The sequence below is a fragment of the Lutjanus erythropterus genome, chromosome 10 (assembly GCF_056507025.1).
Source record: "Lutjanus erythropterus isolate fLutEry1 chromosome 10, fLutEry1.hap2, whole genome shotgun sequence".
Taxonomy (NCBI): domain Eukaryota; kingdom Metazoa; phylum Chordata; class Actinopteri; order Lutjaniformes; family Lutjanidae; genus Lutjanus; species Lutjanus erythropterus.
Genome location: NC_139326.1, coordinates 35,257,510 through 35,283,018, shown reverse-complemented (window position 1 = coordinate 35,283,018; position 25,509 = coordinate 35,257,510). Strand labels below are relative to the sequence as shown.

The window sequence follows — 25,509 nt, the reverse complement described above, 5'->3', positions numbered from 1 at the left end:
GTGCATTAAAAGGTTTGACGAGAGTTTGTAAAAGCCTTAAAAATCCATCTTAATATATGTATCATAAGTGCACTTTGCAAAATAAGGTGCAGGCAGTCTGTTAAGATATACTAACCATATTTAGCATTATTTTCATAACTAGAATTGCAAGGTTGGTGTAAGTCAAACCACTAACATGAGGATCTCTTCAGATAGTTTCACCCCAAAGAAGGCAGTGCAGTCAACATGTTTTGTGCAAGTGCAGGAACCATAAGCTTATTGAGTCACCCAGAGTTTAGCCCACTTACTTTTTGAGATTTTGAGGTTATTTATCACTTTATTTATTATATATATATATATATATATATATATATATATAAACATTCAAAACCTAGAGGTGCTCCACTGTTACCATTTTTATTTTAGTGACTTGTCAGCACAACTAGACCAATGTGTTTTCCATTGAAGTTATTGTTTTATGGATTTACAAGTCACACGTGATAGATGGACATCATTTTGCTGTCACTATGGAGATAAAGGTCAATAATGTGGCTGCAATTAACAGGATGTTTGCTCCATGTTTTATAATGTTAGTACGCAGCAGACAGGTTCAGGTGGTGGGCCCAAACCAGCCACATTAAAGACAAAAAGAATCATATTCTCTCACTTGCATCAGGTGTCATCTATGCAGGTAATTTTTTGATTTGTTTGTCCCAGATGTTGAGACATCTGTTTCTGACATTTCTGACTCCATGCCCACACAGTGGAGGCGAAAGAAGGTGAATGACCTTTATAACAAAAATCATTCCTTTCCAGAAACAGTGTCTCTGTTCATCTGGATAAACCAAGTTTACAGTCAACAGCTGTTCTTGGTACTAGTTTTAACCAAAGAAATAGTCCCTGTGAAGACAGGACAAGGTTTGCTGAGGCCTGAGGTTTTGTTAATGCATTCTATCCGAAGCTCAATATTTTTTATAAAGTTTTCTATTCAGGTATGAGTATGCAGCTATAAAGCTGCCCAAATTACATTGACAGCCTGTGATTTATGCAAAGATAATATTTACTTACAGTTTCACACACATAGCACCACCTTGTAGAACAATATAACTATAATTATAATGCAATTTTTATAGTACAATGCCTTGAAGAAGTGATCAAACTGTCAGCAAAGTGCTAAATTTAGATAGTTCATTTACTTTTTATTTAATTTACTTTTTTATTAAAAGTTAAAAACCTGTTTTGTGACACACTGCAGTTCTCTCAAGTAAATGTGAAGCCTCAGTAACTTACCTCAACAAATTTTTAAACGAAAAGGATGAAAAAATGTGCAAAAATAGGCAAAGTCTTGTACTTGACAGCAATATTAATAATTAATCATTCTTATTTATTTTATTTCATTTTATTTAGTTTATTTTTAGAAGATTTATTTTAAAAGAAAGGTTGAAGCCACTTCTAGTACATTTCATTTTACTGGAACATCTTTTCTTTTTCTTCTGTTTTGGTGTGAGAATTATATTTATGTTATAATTTATTTTGTGTTACAAAGTTGTATAACGAGATTAAGTTTAAGATTAAATTTAATTTTTACATTTCATGTGAATCTATAAAATCGTGTGTGAAAATATATTATTTTGAGAAAAGGAAAGCTACGTAGCAGTTTTGACCCGGAAGTGACATCAACAAGTCCTTCCTGCATCAAGACCGGCAAGATGGCAGCGGACACGCAGGTTTGTGAGGCTGTTTTTTAACAGTAGACCGTACGATTCCAGAAAAGTATTCAAGTGTGATAGAAACCAAATTGGTGCTACATGGAGGACCGCTGTGTGAACAGTTTTTTGTATTTTGATATTCTACGAGAAAAGTCGGCGAAATTGAACAATAGCCTGCGAGCAGGCTGTTAGCTCAGTGCTACGTCGCCTCAGTGTGACTTCATCAGTACTGCAGCCTGCACTGACACACGGCTGCTTTCTGTCCAGAGCAGGAGGCCTACTCAGCCTTTATTTTGACAATATCTAACTCATCCGCCGTTTAAACTTACTGTCATGAACTTGAACTGGTCTCAGTTGCCCAAGTTTAGCAGACAATCATCTTATGTGATGATGAGTTAAGCCACGCCCTCCATAAGAAGTACATTGTGATCAGTTAACTGTTGTGAGTACAGTTGTATACCTAAAGAGCAGTTCTTCAAAGTAACATGTTCAGATTTCTCTGGATTGTTTCCTTCATACCCAGAATAATGTCAGACAAAATTTAAAACTGATACATTTATGTTATCTATCTTTATAGGATTACAGTCCTAATCTTAACACCATGATCCCAAATAGTAAATGACTTTCATGTAACTAGAAATTAGATGATTTGTTGATGGACAGAAAAGCATTTGGCTACTTTTCTGCTAATCAGCCAATTGTTTAAGCCTTTCCTCTGGGGCAGCAGCAAACAATTATTTTTAGCAAGGATTAATCTGTTGATTATTTTGCCAATTAATTACTTGTTTAGTCTATTAAATGTCAGAAAGTGGTAAAAAATAAAACTTTCCCGAAGCCCAAGATTGCATCCTCAAATGTCTTGTCCACAGTTTAGTATCATATAGGATTAAACCAGAAAATATTCACATTCGAGAGACTGAAATCTCTAATGAAAAAGTACTCAGAGTGATTAATCAGGTATGAAAATAGTTGTCAATTAATTTAGCAATCAATTAACAATCAATTGCTCAATTATTTGTTTCAGCTCTACTTTCCCCAAGAATAAAATTTTATTCACTTTAGACTGTGTGTAAGTGTAAACTATGTTTAGTCCTAAGAAAACAATAGCACATGATATAGCTAAATATATTTAATAAACAAAGGAAGGACAGTCTTCAAAGAGGCACATAGTTTACAAATACCTTTCTCTATAATTCATTGTGATTACAGCCTTCCATTTAAAGAAGATATAATACACTTCTCACAAACCATTGCCATTACAAAGTTTTCAAATCCTCCAGTTTCAGTGACCTGAGGAATTTTAGGGTTGTTCAATCTAAACCGAAGCTAAATAAAAAACATAAGCCACCCTCCCCCATTCCATTTTTATTTATTTGTTAGTTTATTTGTAAGGAACAATACAAGAAACATTGTAGCAGGTTACAGTAATAAGATACAGATGTGTTGTGTTTTTGATTTCTAGTTAAGGCTACTGTGCAACAAGAAAAGACAAGAATTCAGCAATAAAATGAAGTACATAATAAATAGTCAATGCATAGACAGAAATCAGAGATAAGTGGTAACAGATCTGGTTTGGTTTCAGCTGGTGTTTCACCTTTTTTGCTAAATGTTTTCAGGTCAGTTCTGCATTCCAAAAAAAGGATGACTGACCAAAAAGTGTTTGGGGTTGTCTTTTGCTGTGTCTCTCAGTAGTTGCCATTTTCTGATAACCTAGCGCCTATTTAAAAATCAATTTGATAAGGGAGAACTTGATAAAGTTGCCAAAACTGAACATCTTGTACTTTTTCAAAAGTATACAGTGGTGCCATTTCATTTGTTTTGGATCCACTATTTTGAATGCTTGTTTATATGATGTGACAGGTTTGGCAGTTGACGGTGAGGCCTGGCCTGATACCGTAACATGATAAGATAAATGTAAACATGTCATAGCATGCATGAACAGTGGAGCTGCCTTAAAAGGTAAACAGCTCAAATCTGTCTTTACTGTCTTGCATGTTTTTTTTAAGTATTTGTCAAATTTAACTTGCGGGTCCAAAATTACCCCTAAAATTTTTAAAGCACTGACTTCCTTTATTTCCTCATGATTTGTTGTAATTATAAAGTCAGTCCATATCATCATGAAATGAATACCGGACTGTAGGTTGGACTGATGATGTCACTACTATTTGCTTCAATGAAGTCATTAGACCAACTCATTTTCTAAATATGACTCCAGGTTTCAGATACACTGAAGAAATTTGCTGTGAAGGTAACTACAGCCAGTGTCAAAGAGCGCAAAGAGATCTTCGGAGAGCTGAAACAATGCATAAAGGGCAAAGGTAAGGGGTTTTGGGTTATTTAATTTTCTACACTCTGTTAAAAGTAGGTGCTTCAATCAACACTAATGCTTTGTCCTCATGTCCCTTTCAGAGTTACCAGAGCCTGCCATCAAAGGTCTATGCAAGCTCTTCTGTCTCACCCCACACAGATATCGGTAGGTGTACGTAATAATTGTCAGCCGAGAGAAAACCACATTTTACACAATAAAAAGCTTGTGTTGCTTTACACACAGAGTTGTTCCTGTTGTTCAGCATGTGTTCACTGACATGAACCAAATAAGGGACGCACGTGTGAAAAAACACCTTCATATTTCTATGAATATGTGTGCTTCTCAGGGATGCTGCATCGCGCAGAGAGATCCTCTCTGTCATCGCCCAGCTGGCTGACAGTCAGCCCGACATCCTGGTGACCAGCCTCCTGCACTGCCTGCTGAACAGTGGAGTCATCAGCAAAAGTGGAGAGCCGAGGTACTGCTCTCAACTTTATCTTTTAGTTTTTTTTTATCTCTAAAGTTTGTTGTGGCACTGTTTGATAAATTCCCACATTTACAGAAGAGAATGGATGTGTCATTATACAACTGTCAACATTAGAAATTTTTCTTTTTCACTCAGTGTTTGACAGGTACGATAAACAAGAATTATGTAGTGTAGGGTATGCTGCATATAATTATATGAGAAGCAGAAGCACAAGCTACATTAATACACTATAACAAGATTTATACAGAGTTTTTTAATAGGAAACAATATTAACTAATTAATCTCTATCTCTCAGAATCGCTCTTCTGCCTCTTATGTTTGTCATATTGTATTTGCAGTAAAAGCTCCGGCTCTGCTGCCTTCATCGGCTTGTCTTGGACCTGCCTTTTAGTCTCCGGTGTGTTTTCTGCCTCAGAGAAAAGACAAGGAGCCATCTGGAAGAAAATGGTCAGTAAAAGAATATCAGTCTCTGAGTTTAAATAATTTTTTTAATATAAATGCAGTCAGCCAGTCTGAGCTTCCTGTTTGTGCACAGTCTTATAAGTTCTTATTGAGGTCCTTAATGCTGCTGTTTTGGTCAACTGCTGAAGTGAATGATGGATTTAACCTCTCTTGACCAGTGTCAGTGTTTGATTTTGGATGTTGTTGTCACTTGCAGGTGGAGGTTCAGAGCCTTCTCGTGTCTGAGGTGGTGGGTGGAGCCAAGACTATGGCTCAGAAATCAAGCCTCAAGAATCTCAGTCACCTCTGGCAAGACGTGAGTACAGGACACTGTGGAGCTTACAAACAGTGAAAGATTTATTGATCCTGTCTAATTTTATGATCAGAATAAACCCCCCCTTTGTTTCACTTAATTTAAATTACTATTTAAAAATCTGAGATATGGGGGCTTATCTGGAACCAGGCTGGGGAAGGTCATGACAAAACTACCTGCTCTGGTCATGAATTTTCACATGCCACCTTACTAATGATCATAGCTTCAGTTACCTAATGTTTTTTGGTGAACTTGCTGGTTGGTTGGCAATTTAAGTCCTGTCTGTAGAGACACTAAAAGTGTTCAGCTCTACACACAGTGTGACAACAGAAGAAGTAGAAAAGAACTTAACTATCCTGAAGCCACAGGCTCATCAGATGGACTGTTGTAATGTTCCCGGTGATTCTGTCTTTGCTGGTCTGATTTTACCAGCAGAAGGCTTGTTTCGAGATGAACTGCACCTTGCCTGGAGAGTAGATGAGAGCAGGAGGCAGGGACAAAACGCTGCAGTCAAGCCGGACAGTTTCGGACAGTACAGCCTTCAATAAGCAAGACAGTATACAGGAAGTGAGGTATATTAACATCCTGTTAGATCATCTGCAGACTACCTGCAGTGTGCAGAACACGTTTGTATAGTTATAGCTGAAGAAATAAAGTCTGTTCTTGATCACTGATGAAGTTGACGCAGAAGAGATCCTCCCAACTGTGACATGATCCTCTGTCCATTCATCTGCCTTATGAAGCACTTTGTAACTGCTCCTTTGTTAAGTCATATATGTATATAACCTTTGTTATTATTAGTCACAAAATATATGATGGCGAACAGATTAAACCTTCATTGCACAACATGAGACTAATATAGCCAGCTCTGAATATTTTCAGTTACACAGAAAATGAATATTTTCTACAATACCTGGTGTTTGTTGTCAAAACTAGGAGCCAATCAGAGCCAGTGAGCTCATCTATCAGATGACAGCCAGGGGCTTGCAGTTGCAGTGCCTGGCTCTAAAAACTGCACCTGCCTGGATCTCGTGAGGCTATCATTCCCACATGTGCATGACTTCAGAGCAAGTCCGGATCAAGTGGGACACAAATCTGACTGGCATGCATTGTGCGATGATCGTCGGCAATTGATTCTGCGCAGGCCTGGCTTATCTCAAACGAGCCTAATGATTGGTTTGCCAAAGTCGAAGGGGGGGAACAACCATAGTGATGGAGTAGTTTATAGCATGGCAAAAAAACGGAAGCGTACATCACAAGCACAGGTTGACAGTGTTTTTGTAATTACTCTCAGTACCTAAAGGGGGAGACAAAAATTTCACGCTCCAGGTTTCACTGTTAATCTTAGCTGGCACTCTGTAACAGCGTCCTGCTCTCCATTCAGAAAGACACATTTTAATTGGCTGACATTGTCTGTGTTAAGAATCAAATTATAAGTAAATTATCCAAATAAAATAATACTTAATCTGTTGGAGGTCACATGGGTTTATCGCTGTACATCATTGTCTATCAAAGAACCAGTTCTTGTAATTTACCAGTGATTTTTCTTACAAGAGAGGTGGGTTTTAAAATGTTTCATTACCCTTTTTGTAATATTAATACTATTGTCTTTAAAACAAGACATATGCAACATTATACAGTACATTTAACCTTAATTTGACCTGTCACTACCTCTAAAAACAGTAATGGATGGTCATCCATGAGCTGAGAGCAGCTGCACACACAAGAAGCCTGGATAGGTTATGATGACTTGACTTGTTTGTTGTCTTTAACAGAATCCTGGATTGGTGGATGAGTATATCAGCACACTGTTGAGTCTGGACCAGAACCCCACTAATCTGGCCATGCTGGGGATGTGTTTAGACTTCTGCACTGCTCAGAAAGACAAAGATACAATAGAGAAGCATAAGGTGAGGGATTTTTTTACAATCTGTCTTGGTTTTTAGTCTGATGTTGCTAGATTGCTAGTTTTGTGTCTTGATACTCTTCAGAAGAGTAGAGTAGAGTAGAGTACCTGGAATCTCAGATAAATATTTTGTTTTTTTTTCCAGAGTGCACTGTTGGACCTGTACATCAAATCGGTCCTTATGAGCAAGACGAAACCACAGCAGCACATTTTGGATAAAAGTGGCTCCTTGCTGCGTCACGTGTCCCACTCTGAGTTCAAGGAGCTGCTCCTCCCTGCATTGCAGAAGACGATGCTCCGCAGTCCAGAGAACGCCATTCAGAGTGAGACGCTTTCAGTTTCTGAAGATTGTGTGAAACGCTCACCCGCTTGATGCTCAGGCAGCTCTCGTACACAGTGGATTAAACCATTTTCTGCTCTCTTTCCAGCCATCTCCTGCCTGCTGTCTTCTGTAACTCTGGACCTCAGTCAGTACGGCATGGATATTGGAAAGGCTATTGCAAGTAAGACCTTAATGGATTATCAATTGATTTAGTTTTATTTGAGTCTTGTGGAATGTATTTTTAAAGCACACACTCAGCTGTCATGTACAACAGCAGATCATTGTAGGTGAAAAATAATGCATGGAGCCAAGGGATAGGGGTAATATTTTCCGAAAAAGAACACAGGATTTCCAAAATTGAAGTGGAAAATTTATGAGAAAAAAAGAGAGAGACAAAGAGAAAAAATCTTGGATATTTTCTGACATTGAGGTGGTAAAATTATGAGGAAAAAACCTGGATATTCTCTCATCTTGAGTGAGTAGATTTATCAGGAAAAAACTTGAATCTTCTCTGACCTTTATGTGGTACATTTTTGAGAAAACTTCAAATCAACAAATTCTAAGTAAATAAGCAGGATATTTTCCAAGATTAAAGTGTTACATTTGAAAGAAAAAAAAATAGTAGAAAAAATTCTGGAAAACTTCTGCAGCTTCACAACAAGACACAATACAACAGAACATCAAATTAATCATACCTTTAAGGTCTTTTTTTTGTAATGTATTTCATGGCTGGTATGATCTGTTTCAGGCCAACTGAAAGCTAATAATACCCAGCTGATGGAGGAGGCGGTCCAGGCCATGCAGAACCTGGCCCAGCAGTGCAGTGACCCAACCGCTGTGCAGGACATCGTCACACACCTCTTCAAGATCCTCGGAGGTGAACTAATTACTCACCTATGAGACTGAAATATTGTCTTAAACGTGTTTCGTTTTGCTCACCTGAAACATAATTGTATTTGCAGGGTCCGAGGGCAAGCTCACTGTCGTTGCCCAGAAGATGAGTGTGTTGTCAGGTAAGAGGCTCTGCAGACATTTATCATTATTCTCTGTCAGTGAGATTGAATTGCAAGCAAACTTTTTTTTTTCCAAACTTGAGAACTTTCATCTTCTTGTTCAAGGGATTGCCAGCTGCAGCCATCACGCCGTGTCAGGAACCTCCAGCCAGACTCTGAGCTCTGCTGTCACTGTAATGTTCATCCCATATTTACAACAAGAAGGTATCTAGTCTCCGTCTTTTCTCGCTCTCTTTCCTACCAGAATGCTAGAAACATCGACTAACATTGGGGAATATATATATATATATATTATAACAGCCTATAATACATGTTTTATACCTTTGGCATCTACATTTTTAGAGAGACTACTGTAGAGCCCTACAGTACCAAACCTTGATACTTTTATGGCACCAACTGAATTGCTTCAATAGTGTGGACTATCAGGAACAGACTTTTGACAATTATTTAGATTTTTTATTTAGTCCAGTACTGTATAGATATCCCATAAGTTTCTTCTAGGGGTGTAACAGATCATTGTCCACAGTCTTCAGTGTGGATTGCCAATTACTTGCCAATTCTTTGGACTATGGGAGGAAGCCGGGGTAGCTGAAGAGAACCCACATGGACTTGAGGAGAACATGCCCTGCCCCAGCACCCCATAGCCAGCTGGGGGATTTGAACTCAGGACCTTGTTGCTGTGAGGCAGCAGTGCTAACCACTGCACCACCGTGCCTCCAATAGATCCTTAAGAGTATTACCATTATATTACCATAGTGGTGACTACAGACAGAGGCTACTATATCAAAGCAGGCTAATTTTTAAATTAATTTAACCGTAACCCCAGCTCTTTTTCTCTTTTGGCGATCAGAAAAATGATTCAACCCATGACTCAGAATATATAAAAGAACCATGAGTTTGGTGATCTGTTCCCTAGTTTCTTCACTTTAAAGCTGAGAGTGAAAACAGTTTCTCCAGCTGCTCCTACGTCTTTGAACAGCTTCCTCTTTTAATTGTTCTGTAATGTATTTTGTAATTTTATAGTTAAATGAATTTGGCATTAAATAAAATATCATTACAGAACAGTATCAAGGCCGAAGTATCTGTATCAGTATCAAAATATTTTTGAACAATACCCAGCATTAGACCACTGCAATGTTTCAGTCTTATATGAACTTTTCTTTGTTTATTTAGTTCATGAGGGGACCTTGGTGCATGCAGTGTCTGTGCTCTCCCAGTGGAGCATTCGTCTCACTGTGGAAGTTCCCTCCGCTCTGCTGGATTGGTTGAAGAAAGCCTTCACCCTCAAGACCTCCACCTCTCTGGTTCGACACGCCTACCTTCAGACCATGCTGGGGGCCTTCAGAGGTCAGTCACACAGGGGAGGTTATGCTACATGTCAAATGTACAAATCTTTAAATCGAACTCAACATTTAAAGTCCCGTGTTGGCACCTCTTCCCTGGTTTTAGGAGACACTCTGGCCCAGGCCTCGGACCTTGTGCCCTTGCTCCTCCAAACAGTGGAGAAGGCTGCTGCACAAAACTCCCAGCATGCTCTGCTAGCAGAAGGTGTGGTGGCTTCTGTTCTTTTGAGTCGACTGGTGCTGCTGGAGACACAGCAAGGTGAGGCTGACATCTCAACAGTGATTTTTTTTCTCACTTAGGACCTGTGTCCATATTGTGTTTTTCTCTGGCACTGGAAAAAAAACTGATATATAGACAAAATTCCTCAATGGAGACTATTGAAGAACTTGTAGCACACAAGGATGGGAAGTGATAAAGAATTGAGTCTTTTTCTCTCTACAGAGACAAAGTTCTCCAGCTTTTGGAACCTGATCTTAGATGAGAAGAAGCCTCTTTTCACTACAGAGAAGTTCATCTCCCAGGCCAGCGAGGAAAGTAAGAAAACATATCTTACCAGCTTAAAGGCTCCTAAGTGTTTTGAAATGTTAAAACATGACATGATGTCTTTTCCACTCTGTCTTTTTAGCTCTGGTCACAGTGTTGCAGCTCTGTGAAAGGCTCTTCCTGGACCACGCTCACAGGCTTAACACCGGCAAATCACAGTGAGTCTGTCCTTCTGCTAACCTGGAAAAATGTTTAACCTGGAAAACGTCTCATACACTTATTGCCCCACATTGTGGGAAATTTGTTTTGGACTTCAACCCATGCTGCTTCCATAAAAAGTATTCCACATACATTGATGGGGAAAACAGGTAGAGGCTCTGTTAATCCCATGCACACACCAAAAGATGTGAGGCATTGATCACATACTTTCCTGCATACTTCATGTGTACCCAGAGGATTTAAAAAGTATTTCCACCAGGAGGAGAGCAGGGGCAAATTAGCTGTGGCAGACACTAGAATATGTTGCTTGAACTTACAGTTTGCACAACATAAACTAAACATGCATCCTAAAAAATAATACTACATGAAAAAAGTTTCCTGGAGGCAATATAGATACAATATAATAATTATCATGTAATTATAATTGTGTTTGTTTGTATAGTTTTGTTTTTTTCAAACTTTTTTCCATGACATAGCTGAAGTGGGTTATGATTATACACAATGATATTGGTTTTGTCCATAGACTTTATATAAAGATGGATTATGTGTCCTGACTTCACATAAATTGAGCCAAAATATTTTTAGTACAAGCGCTGCCATCTTGTCCTGGTGACATCAGAGTCTACAAAGTTGCGATCAGGGTTGGAGTCATGTAATAGAGGTCCCGTTAATACACCCGGCTAACTCAAATCATAGGCAGGGCTCAGCTGTCACTCATGATGTGAAACACGTTTTTTATAGCGTCAAATAATTAATTAAAATGAAACTGATCAGAAAAATGATCACTTGAACAGTCATCAGTGTGATAAGAGGAAAAAGTTATTTAATGTGTACTTTCAGTTTTTAGTTTGGCCTAGGTCCCATCTGCCAGGGAGGGGGCGGGGTTTGTGACCTCAACTGCAGCCAGCCACCAGGGGGCGATTGAGATGTTTTCACTTTTGGGAAGCTGTCATTTTGTCCATCTTTATATGTGTCAATGTTTTTGTCTGAAAAGAAATGTAATCTATCTTTTCTGCTGAATATCAATTTATTATAGAGTTGTCTCATTAGTTGTAATCACTAGTTAATGTTTCCTGTGTGTAACTGTCCTGTAGGATGTATCATCATGCCACGGTAGCGGTTCTGCTGTCCCGGAGCTGGCGTGTGAGGAAGCGAGCACAGCAGACAGTCAAGAAGCTGCTCTCCTCTCTGGGTGGATCCAGTCTCGCCCATGGCCTTCTGGGAGAACTCCGTGTGGTCATCAACAAACACAAAGTACAGAATGATTTTTCACCATAGACCTCAAAACTCATAGAGCTTCATGTTTTAAGAAGTTCGTGTTTTTTCCTCAGCCTGGCTGTTACTGACTGTATGCTGTAAACTGTCAGGTTTTACCCCAGGATGTCCTGGTATCAGAATCAGGGGAGCTGACTGAGGCAGGTCGCAGCTACACTCCCCCTCGTGTGCTGCTGGATGCACTGTGTGTTGTTTGCTCCTCTGCCAGCCAATGGGGTGACCCCACCGAAGCAGAAAATTTGGCCATGGAGATCCTCATAGTCACTCATCATCCATCCATAGGTATGTGAATAAGTTGCTCTGCAGAATTAGCTTCTCTGCCCACTCGTTACCCAGACTCAGGTCAGCCATTTATTGTTGCCTGGATCTGTAGCTTAAAGGGTAAATTCAGTATTTTTCAGCTTCCTTTTTTTCCCATGGGACAACAGTTTTTGAATTTAGTCCAGTACTGAGCGAGACCACTGTGCTGGTCAGCCGAGAAACAAACGGTAAGGTAAATTTTAAACGTCAAAGTATGTCCACTCCTGACAAGCTAAGGTTTGTATTCTACATGTCTGATAACATTATGTTCCCTGCAGACACACACCTTTTTGTTAAAGAGTAAGATAAATGGTGTTTAACCAGAAACAGCTGTTGTACAAAACTCACCTGACTTATTCGCAAAAACAGTAATTTCATCATCATAAAACACACTTCATCGATGACAGAAACAAAATAAAACTCACCAAACACTCTTGGTTCACCTCTCTACTGCTCTAACAATCTTGTTTGGTCAAAACAAACCCTTAATTCATTGTGTTAGATGTGAAAATATTCTGGCTCTAGACGTCTTTTCTCCCTGCTGCTTTTCTGACATTTGACCCTCTTTCTCCTCTCCTGATATTTTGACAAAATTACTGTTTCTGTAACTGGGGTCTGGTGGCTATGACGAGCAATAAAAAACTGTTTCTGGTTAAACAAAAAGGATCTTACCCTTAAAGAAAAAGATGTAGACGTACTTTCCATAATGTTGTTGGACACTTAGAATAACAGTCTGAGCCTGTCAGTGGGAAAAAAAAGCATTTTAAAGGACACAAAAACCTGGTTGAAAAATACCAGTTACCCTTTAATAACACTGTCGGGTTTGTTTGTTTGTGTTTGTGTTTTTGTCCCGTCCACTCCATTTCTCTCTCTTTCTCACTCTTTCAGTTGAAGCTCGCCGCGGTCTGTGGCCTATTCTGCTTAACTCCATGAACATAAAAGCAGAGGAATTCATTGAAAAGAATCTGGAGGTTATTCTGCCACATCTGCTGGAAGTCAATGCTGACAATCAGGTCTGAAAATAACACACACGGCTTTATTCTGCATTTGTATGAGATTTGTACACATACAGACACTTTTTTAAATAAAATAGCAAGTATTTAATGGGACATTGGCTCTTGCTGATATATTTTACATGCTACCAGGATGTTCACTGGTCATGTTTTCCTCCTCAGGCGGTGAAAAATGCAGTCGGTGCCCTCTCCAGCCTCTCCCCAGACAAGCTGTTACCGCGGGTAATCAGTCACATCACTGAGGGGCTTTCCCGACCCGCTCTTCACCAGGTCACCAGGGAGGAGTACGCCATCATGTTGACACCCGAGGGAACGCTGTATGACAACAGCATCATCCAGAGGTAACACACAGCCTTTTCCTACAGCATTGGACTGCTTCAATCCACAGGAATTACAACTCTTAAGTGTTCTACTTTTCTTCTGTCTTCCTCCTCTTTGCTCACTGCAGTGCTCAGAAGGAAAGCACCAAGAAAGTCAACATGAAGAGAGAGAACAAGGCCTACTCCTACAAGGAGCAGATCATTGAACTGGAGTTACAGGAGGTAAAGTGTTTTTGCCACCATGTGTGTATTTTTGGTGGTGTTAGTGGGATCGTGTGGATTATTTAAAATGGGGTCATATGAGGATACTTATCAATAGCCAATGTATTACCTGCAGGAGATGCCAGTTGACATATCAGCATCTTGGAGAAGCAGAGAGGGGTAGCAGCTTGGAAGCTAAACAATGTACAGCTCCACCAAACTCCATTGGTGTTTGCTATTACTTCTCAGACAATGGGATTTGCTGGTCTACCACTACCGTGATTTCTTTGTTTGTTTGTGTTATTGTGTGACTTTGGTGAACTGGCCTTTTAAAACACCTAAGTCACACAATAACATAAAAAAAACAAAGAGATCGAGTTAGTGGTAGACCAGCAAATCTCATTGTCTGAGAAGTAAAAAGTTTTTGCCCAAGAGATATTTATACTTGCAGAGATATTTATAACACTTAAATAATGACGGTTTCCTGGTAGAAAAGAAGAAATAAATATAGTGCACACTGATTTCTTTAGGTGACAAAAAAATCAGCATGCTCAGCAATTAAGCCGTAAACTGCTGAGCTTTTGAGCTGTTACTCTGCTCTGCTTCTTCAAACTGGGTGTGTGTTGACTGCCATCTACTGTAGGTAGACTGACTGTACCTCATACAATCCTGCATCAAACTTTAATGTCTGTTTAATGTCTGGGGCACAATCTGGTTTCGCTTTGATATCGCAGGAGCTAAAAAAGAAAAAAGGCATCAAAGAGGAATTGCAGCTAACCAGCAAACAGAAGGAAATGATGCAGATCCAGCTGGAAAAGGAAGCCGCGACTCGCAAAAGACTTCAAGGGGTACGGAACAAAGTCGTTAACTTTATGCCCTAAATCTGAAAGTCTTATTTTCTCCTTGTTGAGTGCTCACTGATCTGCCCCCTTCCGTCACCAGCTGGATGTGGAGCTGCAGAGCGTGGTGGGTCTGCTGGAAGCCGCTCTGATAGAGAGACCGCCTCAGATCACCAGGGAGCTCCCCGCTGTCCTCCAGGTCCTGATGCCGCTGCTGCACTCCCCTCTGGCTGCCCCACGCATCCAGCAGGTCTTCCTGGACATCGGAGTGTGCCTCATGCCCAAACACCTTCACTATCTGGGTACATTGCTGCTCTTGTTATTGTTATTGCACTGACAGACTGACAACCTCAGCATCTCTAGTCAATGTCACTTTTTTTTTTCCTTCTAGCTGTGCTCGTGGGACATGTGACTTTACGGTTGCTGAAGCCAGAGTGTGAGCTTGATCAGGCCTGGGCACAGGAGGACCTGGACACAGCAGCCCACCGCACCATACTGCAGCTACATAACCACACTGTCCCTCAGAGAGAGTCCAAGACTGCTGGTGAGCACAGACACTAGTGAACATAGAGATCAGAAGCTACCACACTGTTTTCAACATATGGACTAGGCCTTTACCTTTTTTTTTCAAATTCTAAATCTTCTGGTGTATTTTTTTTGCATGTGTGTTCATTCTGTTCAAACCTGGTATTTCTGCTCAGCTGCAGATAAAGATTAGGATACATTAATATTATTAGTATCTTTACTATTTGTAGAATTAGATACCAGTGGTGTTTTTTTCCAAATCATAAGATTCAGTCATGAAACTAAACCATAATCTCACTGAATTGCCCTGTTTTCCTGGTTATTTTGAGGACTGTAAGATTAGACTCAATGTTATGTAACACATGTGAAATGAAATTATGTGTAAGGAAAGGTTGAATTTTTGCATACTGAAAGCACCAAGTTTATTAGAAACACACAATGTTTCAGTCATGGATTTCATCAGGCATCATTCACAATGTGAAACAACAATATCACATCCACAATTGGAAAAAATGAGACAAATGATATTTGTCAAAATCATAGAATACAAATAAAAATGAATGGGCTATGCAAGATCTGGCTTCTATGGAGTTTTTATATCATCAAGAAAAATTTAAATAGGAAATATGAGAATCAGACAATAACCAGTCTGAGTCCAGTCCAGGCCTGCAGCATAAACTGCAAGCCAGACGCAGATGCTGATTCTGGCTTCATGAAATAAACCGAGGAAGGACACAACTGGAAGAGAATCATCATTTGGTCCTTGGACTCCGCCTAAATTATCCCTGATTTCAGTAATAATTTAAGACTGTGAAGCAGTCTGATTGGCCACTTTCGTGATTGGCAACCATAGTGTGACATCGGTTGGTGTTTCTCCAAAAGTTGACTCCGTTTCAACTTTTCACAACAGGCCACTGCATTTTTTGGCATCTTCTGCAACCCCCACTGCTGCAGTCTGAATGCACTATCTCAGTCCAAATGAATGGGATTGGTGGCATTTTCGCTGCAGTGCCTGATTCTGTATGAATGTGCCTTAATGTGTCAGAAAGTGTCAAGCCAGTATTTCAAATCAAATCCATCAGTCTAATGTAAATAATGGTACACAACATCGAGAGAATATATTAATGGACTTAAAATGATGTGTAAGGAAGGAAAGATAAAATATAATATGAAACGGAGGATGTGACATGCAAAAGATTATATATTTCAAACTATGTTTCATTAAAATGTAATGTCAGTGACAAATCAGAGATGTGAGTCAGCGCTGGTGTATGTATACTAACTGCTCTCTTGTTTCCTTGTGTTGCTGTTTTTTCTTTAGATGTGGCTCCTCTGTCTGCTCCTGCTTTCTCCTTCTGTTTCCCTCTCCTCAACGCCATGCTCAGGGAGTCTTCAGGCAGCACCGAGGAGACGGAGAACTTGATGACCAGAGCGTTGCAAATCATCAACGAACACTCCCAGCTCCGGGCCGACACTGACAGTGATGACATTGTTATAGACGAGGTGAGTTTTCTTTTGAATGTGACCCGCGCAGGAAGATGGTTGGGAAAGACATTATTTCAGCAGAAAATTGGGGGAAAAAAAGCCGTCAGTGCAGACAACCAGAAATAACTGCATCCCATTTGTCTCAGCGTTTATTGACTCACCAGTCATCTGCATAGCTGTCTTTTATGTTCTCACACCTTGTAAGCAGAGCCGTTGATCTGTAAAAATAAAATGGCAGAGCAAATTGAGGAAGCTTTATGTGACAGTACTGCCATTTACTTTGTAGTTTAATGGATTTATGCCCTGACTGTTGTGTTTTCTTGTCTCAGAATGGCCCAGAGCTGCTTCCACGTGTCAACATGCTGCTGCTACTGACAAGAGTCATTTCCACAGCCACCCCGAGACTCCAGGTAAACAAGGGATTTTACAGGCAGTTAAAATTCATTTTAGATGTAAACATCTGCTTTTTGTTGATGTTAGTCTAGTTTATTTTCCAGATTAGTTTTTGCTAGCTTTCAATCCATTTGGATTCTCTTTTTGTCTGTTCCATCCGTTTCCTGCGTCTTCTTGAAACAATCTGATACAGCCATATGGATGACAGAACTGCTGTTCAGCCTTGTGATGTGATGTGATGTGATGTGAGAGTTTTCACACTCTGTGTTTCAGGTGTTGGCGTCCCAGTGCCTGACAGCGCTGTGTGCCAGTGCTGGAGGAGGAGACGGCTGCACTGTCGCAGAGCAGCCAGAGATCGACGTCCTTCTCAACGCCCTCCTTTCACCCTGCTTCTCTGTCCGGGACGCTGCCCTCAGGGTGAGCTTTGGATCCGTTTATATTTTTGAATGGCCTGTCCCACAGCAGATTAAACAAGCGTTTTACAGATGGGAAAAGTCACCATATTTCCAGTTGTTTTCTTCACAGATTATGCGTTTATGAGCAAAACAGAATTTTTGTTCATTAAAAAATAATACAGTTTATGGATCAAGATTGAAACACTGCTAATGTCATATTAGTGTTATCTATGGACATATCATTAACACCCAGCCTGTGTGTGCTCAGGGATTGTTGGAGATGGAGTTTGCCCTGCCCACAGACAGCGCAGAGGCCAGCGGGCTGAGTTTGCTGCGCAGGCTTTGGGTTGCCAGGTTTGATGTTGAAGAGGAAGGCAGAGCCTTGGCTGAAAAGTATGAACTATTGCTCCTTTCTTCTACTCACCAAGTCTTCTTCATCTTTTCCACCAGCCGTCATTTTTCCAAATCCACTGTTTGAATAATTGAAATTTTAACCATTCTGTTTCATAAAGGCCATTTAAAGTATGTTTTATCTTGCAGAACTAGATTGTTGCACTGATGGAGAATAGAAACAGTGTTGATTGCTCCTTTAATTAGTAGTAAGATGTAACTCTTGCCTCGGTGAAAGTGGTAATCTGTGAGTGTTTTAATTTAAACAGCTGAACTCATTTTTCACCCTGTGCTTCTTCCTCAGACTCTGGGAGTCTCTGGGTCTGGAGTTGGTCCCCGAGCTCTGCTCCCTGCTGATCGGAGACGTCACCCACCACGAAGAGGCCGTCCGTTCTGCCAGCGCCGAAGCTCTGTCGAGTGCTGTCTCCCAGTACAGAGATCAGTCTGCCACTGTACTGGGCCAGCTCACCGAGCTCTACCACCAGAAACTCTATGTAAGATCCTGCAAAACAGCTAAATCACATTATTGCTCTTGTAGCTCTGGCTGCTACTAGAGGATTAACTGAAGCTCAGAAACTAAAGTCTAATATTTTTGTTTTTTTTATCTTTTAAAGAGACCACCTCCTGTGCTGGATGCCCTGGGCAGAGTCATCTCTGAAGCTCCACCTGACCAGTGGGAGGCCAGGTAAATCTCAGTGTTTGATGAGATGAAAAATAACCAGCATTTTTATTGTTTTTAATTCCCAGGGACACAAGCTAATGAATACACTGTTAACCACAATAATAATACTTTTATCTGTAGACAGATTTTATCCTAACCAGTCCGGACATTAGAAACTGTAAAATTTTGTTCATCCTTGTGCCCTGAGCTGTTTTCGCACTTTGTTGTCAGGTGTGGCATCGCACTGGCTCTGAACAAGCTGTCCCAGTACCTGGACGAATCTCAGGTCACCCCTCTCTTCCTCTTCTTCGTTCCTGATGCTCTGAACGACCGCCACACTGAGGTGCGGCGCTGCATGCTGGACGCCGCCCTCTCTGCACTCAACACACATGGAAAGGTACTGCTTACTCACTTCTTTCTTCCTTTTTCATTTCATTTTTTCATCTCCCATACATTTCACCTCATAAACACACGTTATTTATATGTATTGTATGACCATGTATATCTTGCCCTGTATCGTATGTATCAGGACAACGTGAGCTCCCTGCTGCCGGTATTCGAGGAGTTTCTAAAGAACGCCCCCCAGGACGCCAACTACGACTCTGTCCGTCAGAGTGTGGTTATTCTCATGGGCTCCTTGGCCAAACATCTGGACAAAAATGACCCCAAGGTCAAACCCATTGTGGCCAAGCTCATCACTGCGCTCTCTACACCTTCACAGCAGGTCAGTAACTCATCCTACCTCCCTTCACACCCTGGACTGTTCAGAGAGTTGAAATTATTATAGTTTATCATAGATTTATTTTTATACAGATCCCATTTTTCTGACCATAACTGTTTATTCAGCCCTTTGTTTTGACAACACTGAAAAATCCACCCTCTCATGTGATTTGTCATCCCTCATCAGGTCCAGGAGTCTGTGGCCAGCTGTTTACCTCCTCTCGTCCCCGCCATCAAGGAGGACGCAGCAGGGATTGTAAGGAACCTGCTGCAGCTGCTGCTGGAGAGCGACAAGTACGCAGAGAGGAAGGGAGCTGCGTACGGTCTGGCCGGCCTGGTCAAAGGTCTCGGTATCCTGGCACTCAAACAACAGGACATTATGACCACGCTGACTGACGCCATCCAGGACAAGAAGAACTTCAGACGGAGGGAAGGTGAGTAAAGTTTATCCAACCATGGTTTGGTTTTGTATTCATTTACATTATTATGTGCATTAGTCGACGTCATCAAAGTATTTCTGGCCACTGACCAGCTGTTTGTCTCTGTGCAGGAGCGCTGTTTGCCTTTGAGATGTTGTGTAACATGTTGGGGAAACTGTTTGAGCCGTATGTGGTCCACGTGCTGCCACACCTCCTGCTCTGCTTTGGAGACGGAAACCAGTATGTCAGAGAGGTGAGCTGGCAGATCACATCCCAGAGTCCACTCTCTCTTTTCACGTTCTGCTCAAGAGCTGCAGCAATTAGTCAATGAATCAGTTAGTTTTCACACATTAAATTCAGCTCTAATCATTTTAATAATCAATTCATCATTTTGAGTCTCTTATTTTTTTTTAAGCAGAAATGTCAGAATCCTCAGATTTCAGCCTCTCAGATGTTAATATTGTCAGGTTGATTGGCAGTAAACTGAAAATCTTTGGGCTGTGGAGAAAACATGACATTTGAGAACATCACTTCAGGGTTTGGAAAACAGTGATCAATATTTTTCACCACCCTTCTGACATTTTATGGCCTTACCAACTCATCAATTAAACAAGAAAATTATGGAGAGATTAATCAGTAATGAAAAAAAATCATTAGTTTTAGCCCTTATCTATTCAGAGTTTGACGAGGTGACAAGGCATTTGTCTTGCTTTTCATAATTTTATCATCAAAATGTCTTGTCTTTCTGCACATTTACATTAACACATAGCAAGGTTGCCATTACAGGCACAAATTTAGGAAGTAATGTTCAGTCATTTCTGTCCACAAATTCCATGACTGTCATAGAATTAGTGTGTGAAAATATGCAGAGGAGGCTTTTACCTCCTGCCCTCTCTTCCTCTAGGCTGCAGATGACTGTGCCAAGGCTGTGATGAGGAACCTGAGTGCCCACGGTGTGAAGCTGGTCCTCCCCTCCCTGCTGGTGGCTCTGGAGGAGGAGTCCTGGAGAACTAAAGCAGGTGAGGAGCCCCTACATGCACAGGATTTCCAGGCATTACTGGAATGTCAAAAGGATGGAAAATGATTTTTTTTTATATAGTCCAGTGTACACAGTACTGTACATTCCCTGTACTACATAAATATGTACTGTCTTGTCACTCATTTAGTTTTTAATGTCATGTCAATAGTTTTCAGGTACATCATTAATGTCTAGATGGTAACTGCTGAGGAATGTTTTTTGTTTTTACATACCAGTATGAAGACAGTCACAGTCAAATTAATTGTTCACTCAGACAGTACCTTCCTGTGAATGATCCCTCTCTTTCCTCCAGGCTCTGTGGAGTTGCTGGGTGCCATGGCTTTCTGTGCACCCAAGCAGTTGTCGTCCTGCCTGCCCAGCATCGTGCCCAAGCTGACCGAGGTGTTGACGGACTCCCATGTTAAGGTGCAGAAGGCGGGCCAACAGGCCCTCCGCCAGATCGGCTCTGTCATCCGAAACCCCGAAATCCTGGGTAAGTGAAGTAATAAATAAATAGTCATGGGGCAGAGCTGGTGCCAAAGATGAGGCTTGATGTCCACAAGCTGTCTGAAAGTAGTGACACAAAGAGGCTTTTAATCACACACAAAATGTGATACTTCTGTTTTTCTTTACCTAGTTTTTGCCCATCTCTTACTAACTGGGTTGGGTAATAGTTAAAAGGGAACTCTCTATAGGTTTTTGTAGCTTCAGAAGGACCTGTGAGTCCGTGGAGTCTGATAAATTTATTTTATCAAACTGAAAGTGACATCACTTGAGTCAATGTTGGTTTGATCTCAAAACTACAAGTTTGAAAATAAAAAAAAATCTTGGAGTATGGAGTGAGTGTACACGACCTCTTTGGGTCACTACTCATCTCTGCTTGAGGTTAACAACTGGAGGCTACATTAGCTGCAACTAACATAACAAACCAGAATCCTCAACTTAACTGTTAGTGGTTGAGTTGGATTGTGGGTAATGTAGGCACATGGTTTTTATAAGGAAGAAGAATGCATGCAATGAAAACAATATATGGTTCTGCAGCATTTCAGCATTGATCCTTTTTTTTAAATTCTTTAAAAAATTCTTTCTTCTTAAATTCTTTTAAAAAACAGCCGCTATGTAGCTTTCTTCAAATCCAACAGGCTCCATTTATAAAATGTCATTTTAGCTTGCAGAACACAGAGTTGCCGGTTGGCGGTTCAGTGTAACACATGTTAAAACACCTAATTCATGTAAAACATGTTTACATCTTATAAAGAAATGCAATATATAGAAATTAGGCTTGCAATCAAAGAATAAGTAAGTTTTATTATTACTGACATTTAGTGAACTAGTATTTTGATCCCAGTGTCTTTGTTCCCCTCTCAGCCATTACCCCCATCCTGCTCGACGCTCTCACTGATCCGTCCAGGAGGACACAGACATGTCTGCAGACACTGTTGGACACCAAGTTTGTCCACTTCATTGATGCCCCCTCCCTGGCCCTCATCATGCCCATCGTCCAGAGAGCCTTCCAGGATCGCTCCACTGACACTCGCAAGATGGCCGCTCAGATCATTGGCAACATGTACTCCCTCACTGACCAGAAGGTACGTCACTTCACCTAAATATTACACTGAACTGAAAACCGAAAAATGAAACTTTTACCAGCCCTTACATGTTGTTTCTGGTGTGACGTGTGTTGTCGTTTACAGGATCTGTCCCCCTACCTACCCAGTGTTATTCCAGGACTGAAGGCCTCTCTGTTGGATCCGGTGCCTGAGGTGTGTTAAGTGATATAAGCAGTGCTGCAGTAACACGTTCTCTGTGTGTATGAAGTCAAAGCTTTATCTGCTTTTCTTCTTGTCCTCTCCAGGTGCGTACAGTGTCAGCCAAAGCCCTGGGTGCCATGGTGAAGGGGATGGGTGAATCCTGCTTTGACGACTTGCTGCCGTGGCTCATGGAGACGCTGGCCTCAGAACAGAGCTCTGTGGATCGCTCTGGAGCTGCACAAGGTCGCCTCTTCTACAACTTGACCCTATGTTGTTTCTGATTGGCTCTCATCATCACATTACTCACTGAATGATTTGCGTGTTGGTGTCCTCAGGTCTGGCCGAGGTGATGGCTGGACTTGGAGTGGAGAAGCTGGACAAGCTGATGCCGGATGTGGTGCAAACAGCCAGCAAGGTGGACATCGCTTCCCACGTCAGAGATGGCTACATTATGATGTTCATCTACCTGCCCCTCACCTTCGGAGACAAATTCACGCCCTACGTTGGGCCCATCATCCCCTGCATTCTCAAGGTATTGTTATGACCAGAATGTTTCTTGTTGTTGTGCCAGTTTGACATTTCACTGCACCGTACTGAGGTTGGCAGAACAGAACTGTGAATGTGAATCCTCTGCTGTTATGTGGTTATATTTTTTAGTAGAAAAGGAATTATTATGATCCAGTAAGTCCACATATCTGATTAAGATGCTTGTTGAACTGTCTGCATAGTTTATAATAATTCAAGTTTGTTCATTTAATGTAGAAATTATTTGATGAAAATTGGCATTTTGAAAAGTAACTGGAAGTAACCACTGCAAGAGAAATATTGATCCAGTTAAATGATTTTTACAGTAATATTACTGTAATTACAGTGACTTTACTGTCGCATGAAGTGTGAAGAAAACATCCTACATCCTACGCGCGCACACACACACACACACACACACAAGCATGCACATCAGGGTTGTGACAGTGTACTTAAATTGTGATTTGATGTCATCACAGTATTTATGCATTCATTTGATATGTATTGCGCTTCTTAAGTATTGCGAATGATATTTTCAAAAAAGTCTTTCTGAATTTTATTTCAGCAGCATCATTGCTATACTGCATATAAAAGTGGTAAATGAAATACGTTTTGTAGGAAACTGCTATATTTTGCTGTTTCTGTTCAGTAACCTAGTGCTGTAAGAAAATAATTAAAATGAACATAAAAATTATTAGGCGGTTTCACATTGAACAGAGCCCCTGAAAACTGCACAAAGCACCAATGAGAGCATTTAAATCAATGTCCTTTACATTTGATGCTGAACTAAAAAACTGTCCCTCAAGACCCTGAACTTGACAGCTTATAAAAGTGGTAAATAAATAATGAATAAATAAGAAATATGTACTTTTTAAAGTGCTACATTTAGCTGGTCCTGCTGTTCAAACTAGCACTATGAGAATAATGAATAAAATATAAAATATAAATATATGTATGAATGTGCTGTCCTGTCCTGGCATGCAGTATCTCCCCCTAGTGGTGGCATTATTTTCAAACCCACTGGGGAATTTTGAGTTGAGTTTTGACCTGTTGAGGTTGAAGTAACTGTCAGTGTGGAGAGCTGAGTCTGCCGAGTAGCAGATTGAGTGAGGAGTGTGAAGTCAGCTGCTGTTTGTTCATTTCCACAGAACAGAGGAAATATATGAGCAAACGGGTGTTTTTATGGTAATGTTAAGCACGTGAAGTGAAATGAATCATTCGTTATGATAGTGTATTAATGGGAATTCCTAATGTGTGTTAGCATTGCACTAACAGGCCAAGCACTAGTTATTCAATATATTCAACACATTCAGGAGTTTAAAAAAAAAACACATGCACACACAATTTCAAAATCATTAATAAAAAAAAAAAATCACAATACTAAAATGAATTGATATTTTTTTCCATACTCATAGTACACATGCTACAAATACCAAGTACCAGCAGCTGTTTGTCACTGGGTAGTGGTACAGATTTTGGCAAAAAATACCAGGATCTCAGTTCAGGGTATTCACCCATCATGTTCCTACCCCTCCTGCGTTGTCCTCCAGGCTCTGGCTGATGAGAACGAGTATGTGAGAGACACGGCACTCCGAGCCGGACAGCGAATCATCAGCATGTACGCTGAGACCGCCATCGCCCTGCTGCTTCCTGAGCTGGAACAGGGCCTGTTTGATGACCTGTGGAGAATCAGGTCAGCACTAAATACACGCTAAACGTTTAGTGATTGAGTAAATGTCACTCCTATATTGACTAGTTGTGCGTCCACGTTGTTGGTGGTTTGCAGGTTCAGCTCTGTGCAGCTGCTTGGAGATCTGCTGTTCCATATCTCTGGTGTGACAGGAAAGATGACCACAGAAACTGCTTCTGAGGACGACAACTTTGGAACAGCTGCATCCAATAAAGTACGAATACATTTCTTTTCTACAAAAATCTGTAATATAGATTCATCCAGTTAATAAAAGGAAATCAAAGTTATTTTTAATATATTTACTTCCTTGTGTTCATACATTGTTACATGATGGATTGCTAACTTTTTACCGTTTCTCTCGCAGGCTATCATTGGAGCTCTTGGCGCTGAGCGTCGTAATCGCGTCCTCTCTGGCCTCTATATGGGCCGTTCAGACACTCAGCTGGTGGTTCGACAGGCTTCCCTCCACGTGTGGAAGATCGTGGTGTCCAACACCCCCAGAACTCTTCGAGAGATCCTCCCGACCCTCTTCACTCTCCTGCTCGGCTTCTTGGCTTCCACTTGTCCTGACAAGAGAACGGTATTGCGCAATTTTTTTTTGTGTTTCCAGTGTTTGTTTTTTCCTGTCACAGTGAAAAGTACCTCCACATAGCCACGTACTGACGCTGTGTGTCGGTGTGGTTTCAGATCGCTGCTCGGACACTGGGTGATCTGGTGAGAAAGCTGGGAGAGAAGATTCTCCCTGAGATCATCCCCATCCTGGAGGAGGGTCTGCGCTCCGACAAGAGTGACGAGAGGCAGGGAGTCTGCATCGGCCTCAGTGAGATCATGAAGTCCACCAGCAAAGACGCGGTGAGTCACACAGACACAAATAAATAAAAATAGAATAATCCAGGATGTCTTCCTTATTTGGAAGTGGTGCTTCTGGTGAAATAATGCTACAGATTTATTCTTCAAACAGACAATCAAACAGACCAACACAAATCAACTCCAGGTCTTCACCAGGGTCTAACAAACACATAATCAGTCTGAATTATATGCCAGCAGTGGGTAGTAAAATAAATG

The 25,509-nt window shown here is 40.9% G+C and overlaps 1 protein-coding gene across 1 annotated transcript in view; it reads left to right on the top strand.

The window, feature by feature from the left end:
• Positions 1-1,663: 1,663 nt before the first annotated feature.
• gcn1 (GCN1 activator of EIF2AK4) overlaps positions 1,664-25,509 on the top strand; it is a 34,540-nt gene continuing 10,694 nt past the window's right edge. The window contains exons 1-44 of the mRNA XM_084729177.1: positions 1,664-1,706; positions 3,904-4,006; positions 4,098-4,161; positions 4,343-4,474; positions 4,822-4,930; positions 5,142-5,240; positions 7,013-7,147; positions 7,289-7,466; positions 7,572-7,646; positions 8,214-8,342; positions 8,428-8,478; positions 8,584-8,682; positions 9,652-9,825; positions 9,928-10,080; positions 10,264-10,356; positions 10,448-10,523; positions 11,619-11,778; positions 11,892-12,081; positions 12,988-13,112; positions 13,275-13,453; positions 13,561-13,654; positions 14,368-14,481; positions 14,576-14,774; positions 14,864-15,016; positions 16,319-16,500; positions 16,812-16,892; positions 17,149-17,292; positions 17,539-17,663; positions 17,965-18,154; positions 18,275-18,345; positions 18,553-18,718; positions 18,851-19,045; positions 19,229-19,475; positions 19,592-19,713; positions 20,365-20,479; positions 20,792-20,971; positions 21,847-22,067; positions 22,173-22,241; positions 22,334-22,472; positions 22,565-22,761; positions 24,305-24,447; positions 24,541-24,658; positions 24,809-25,024; positions 25,132-25,296. Of these exons, the coding sequence (XP_084585303.1) occupies positions 1,689-1,706; positions 3,904-4,006; positions 4,098-4,161; positions 4,343-4,474; positions 4,822-4,930; positions 5,142-5,240; positions 7,013-7,147; positions 7,289-7,466; positions 7,572-7,646; positions 8,214-8,342; positions 8,428-8,478; positions 8,584-8,682; positions 9,652-9,825; positions 9,928-10,080; positions 10,264-10,356; positions 10,448-10,523; positions 11,619-11,778; positions 11,892-12,081; positions 12,988-13,112; positions 13,275-13,453; positions 13,561-13,654; positions 14,368-14,481; positions 14,576-14,774; positions 14,864-15,016; positions 16,319-16,500; positions 16,812-16,892; positions 17,149-17,292; positions 17,539-17,663; positions 17,965-18,154; positions 18,275-18,345; positions 18,553-18,718; positions 18,851-19,045; positions 19,229-19,475; positions 19,592-19,713; positions 20,365-20,479; positions 20,792-20,971; positions 21,847-22,067; positions 22,173-22,241; positions 22,334-22,472; positions 22,565-22,761; positions 24,305-24,447; positions 24,541-24,658; positions 24,809-25,024; positions 25,132-25,296 (5,988 nt within the window). The 5' untranslated portion in view covers positions 1,664-1,688. The remainder of the gene's footprint in view (positions 1,707-3,903; positions 4,007-4,097; positions 4,162-4,342; positions 4,475-4,821; positions 4,931-5,141; positions 5,241-7,012; positions 7,148-7,288; positions 7,467-7,571; positions 7,647-8,213; positions 8,343-8,427; positions 8,479-8,583; positions 8,683-9,651; positions 9,826-9,927; positions 10,081-10,263; positions 10,357-10,447; positions 10,524-11,618; positions 11,779-11,891; positions 12,082-12,987; positions 13,113-13,274; positions 13,454-13,560; positions 13,655-14,367; positions 14,482-14,575; positions 14,775-14,863; positions 15,017-16,318; positions 16,501-16,811; positions 16,893-17,148; positions 17,293-17,538; positions 17,664-17,964; positions 18,155-18,274; positions 18,346-18,552; positions 18,719-18,850; positions 19,046-19,228; positions 19,476-19,591; positions 19,714-20,364; positions 20,480-20,791; positions 20,972-21,846; positions 22,068-22,172; positions 22,242-22,333; positions 22,473-22,564; positions 22,762-24,304; positions 24,448-24,540; positions 24,659-24,808; positions 25,025-25,131; positions 25,297-25,509) is intronic.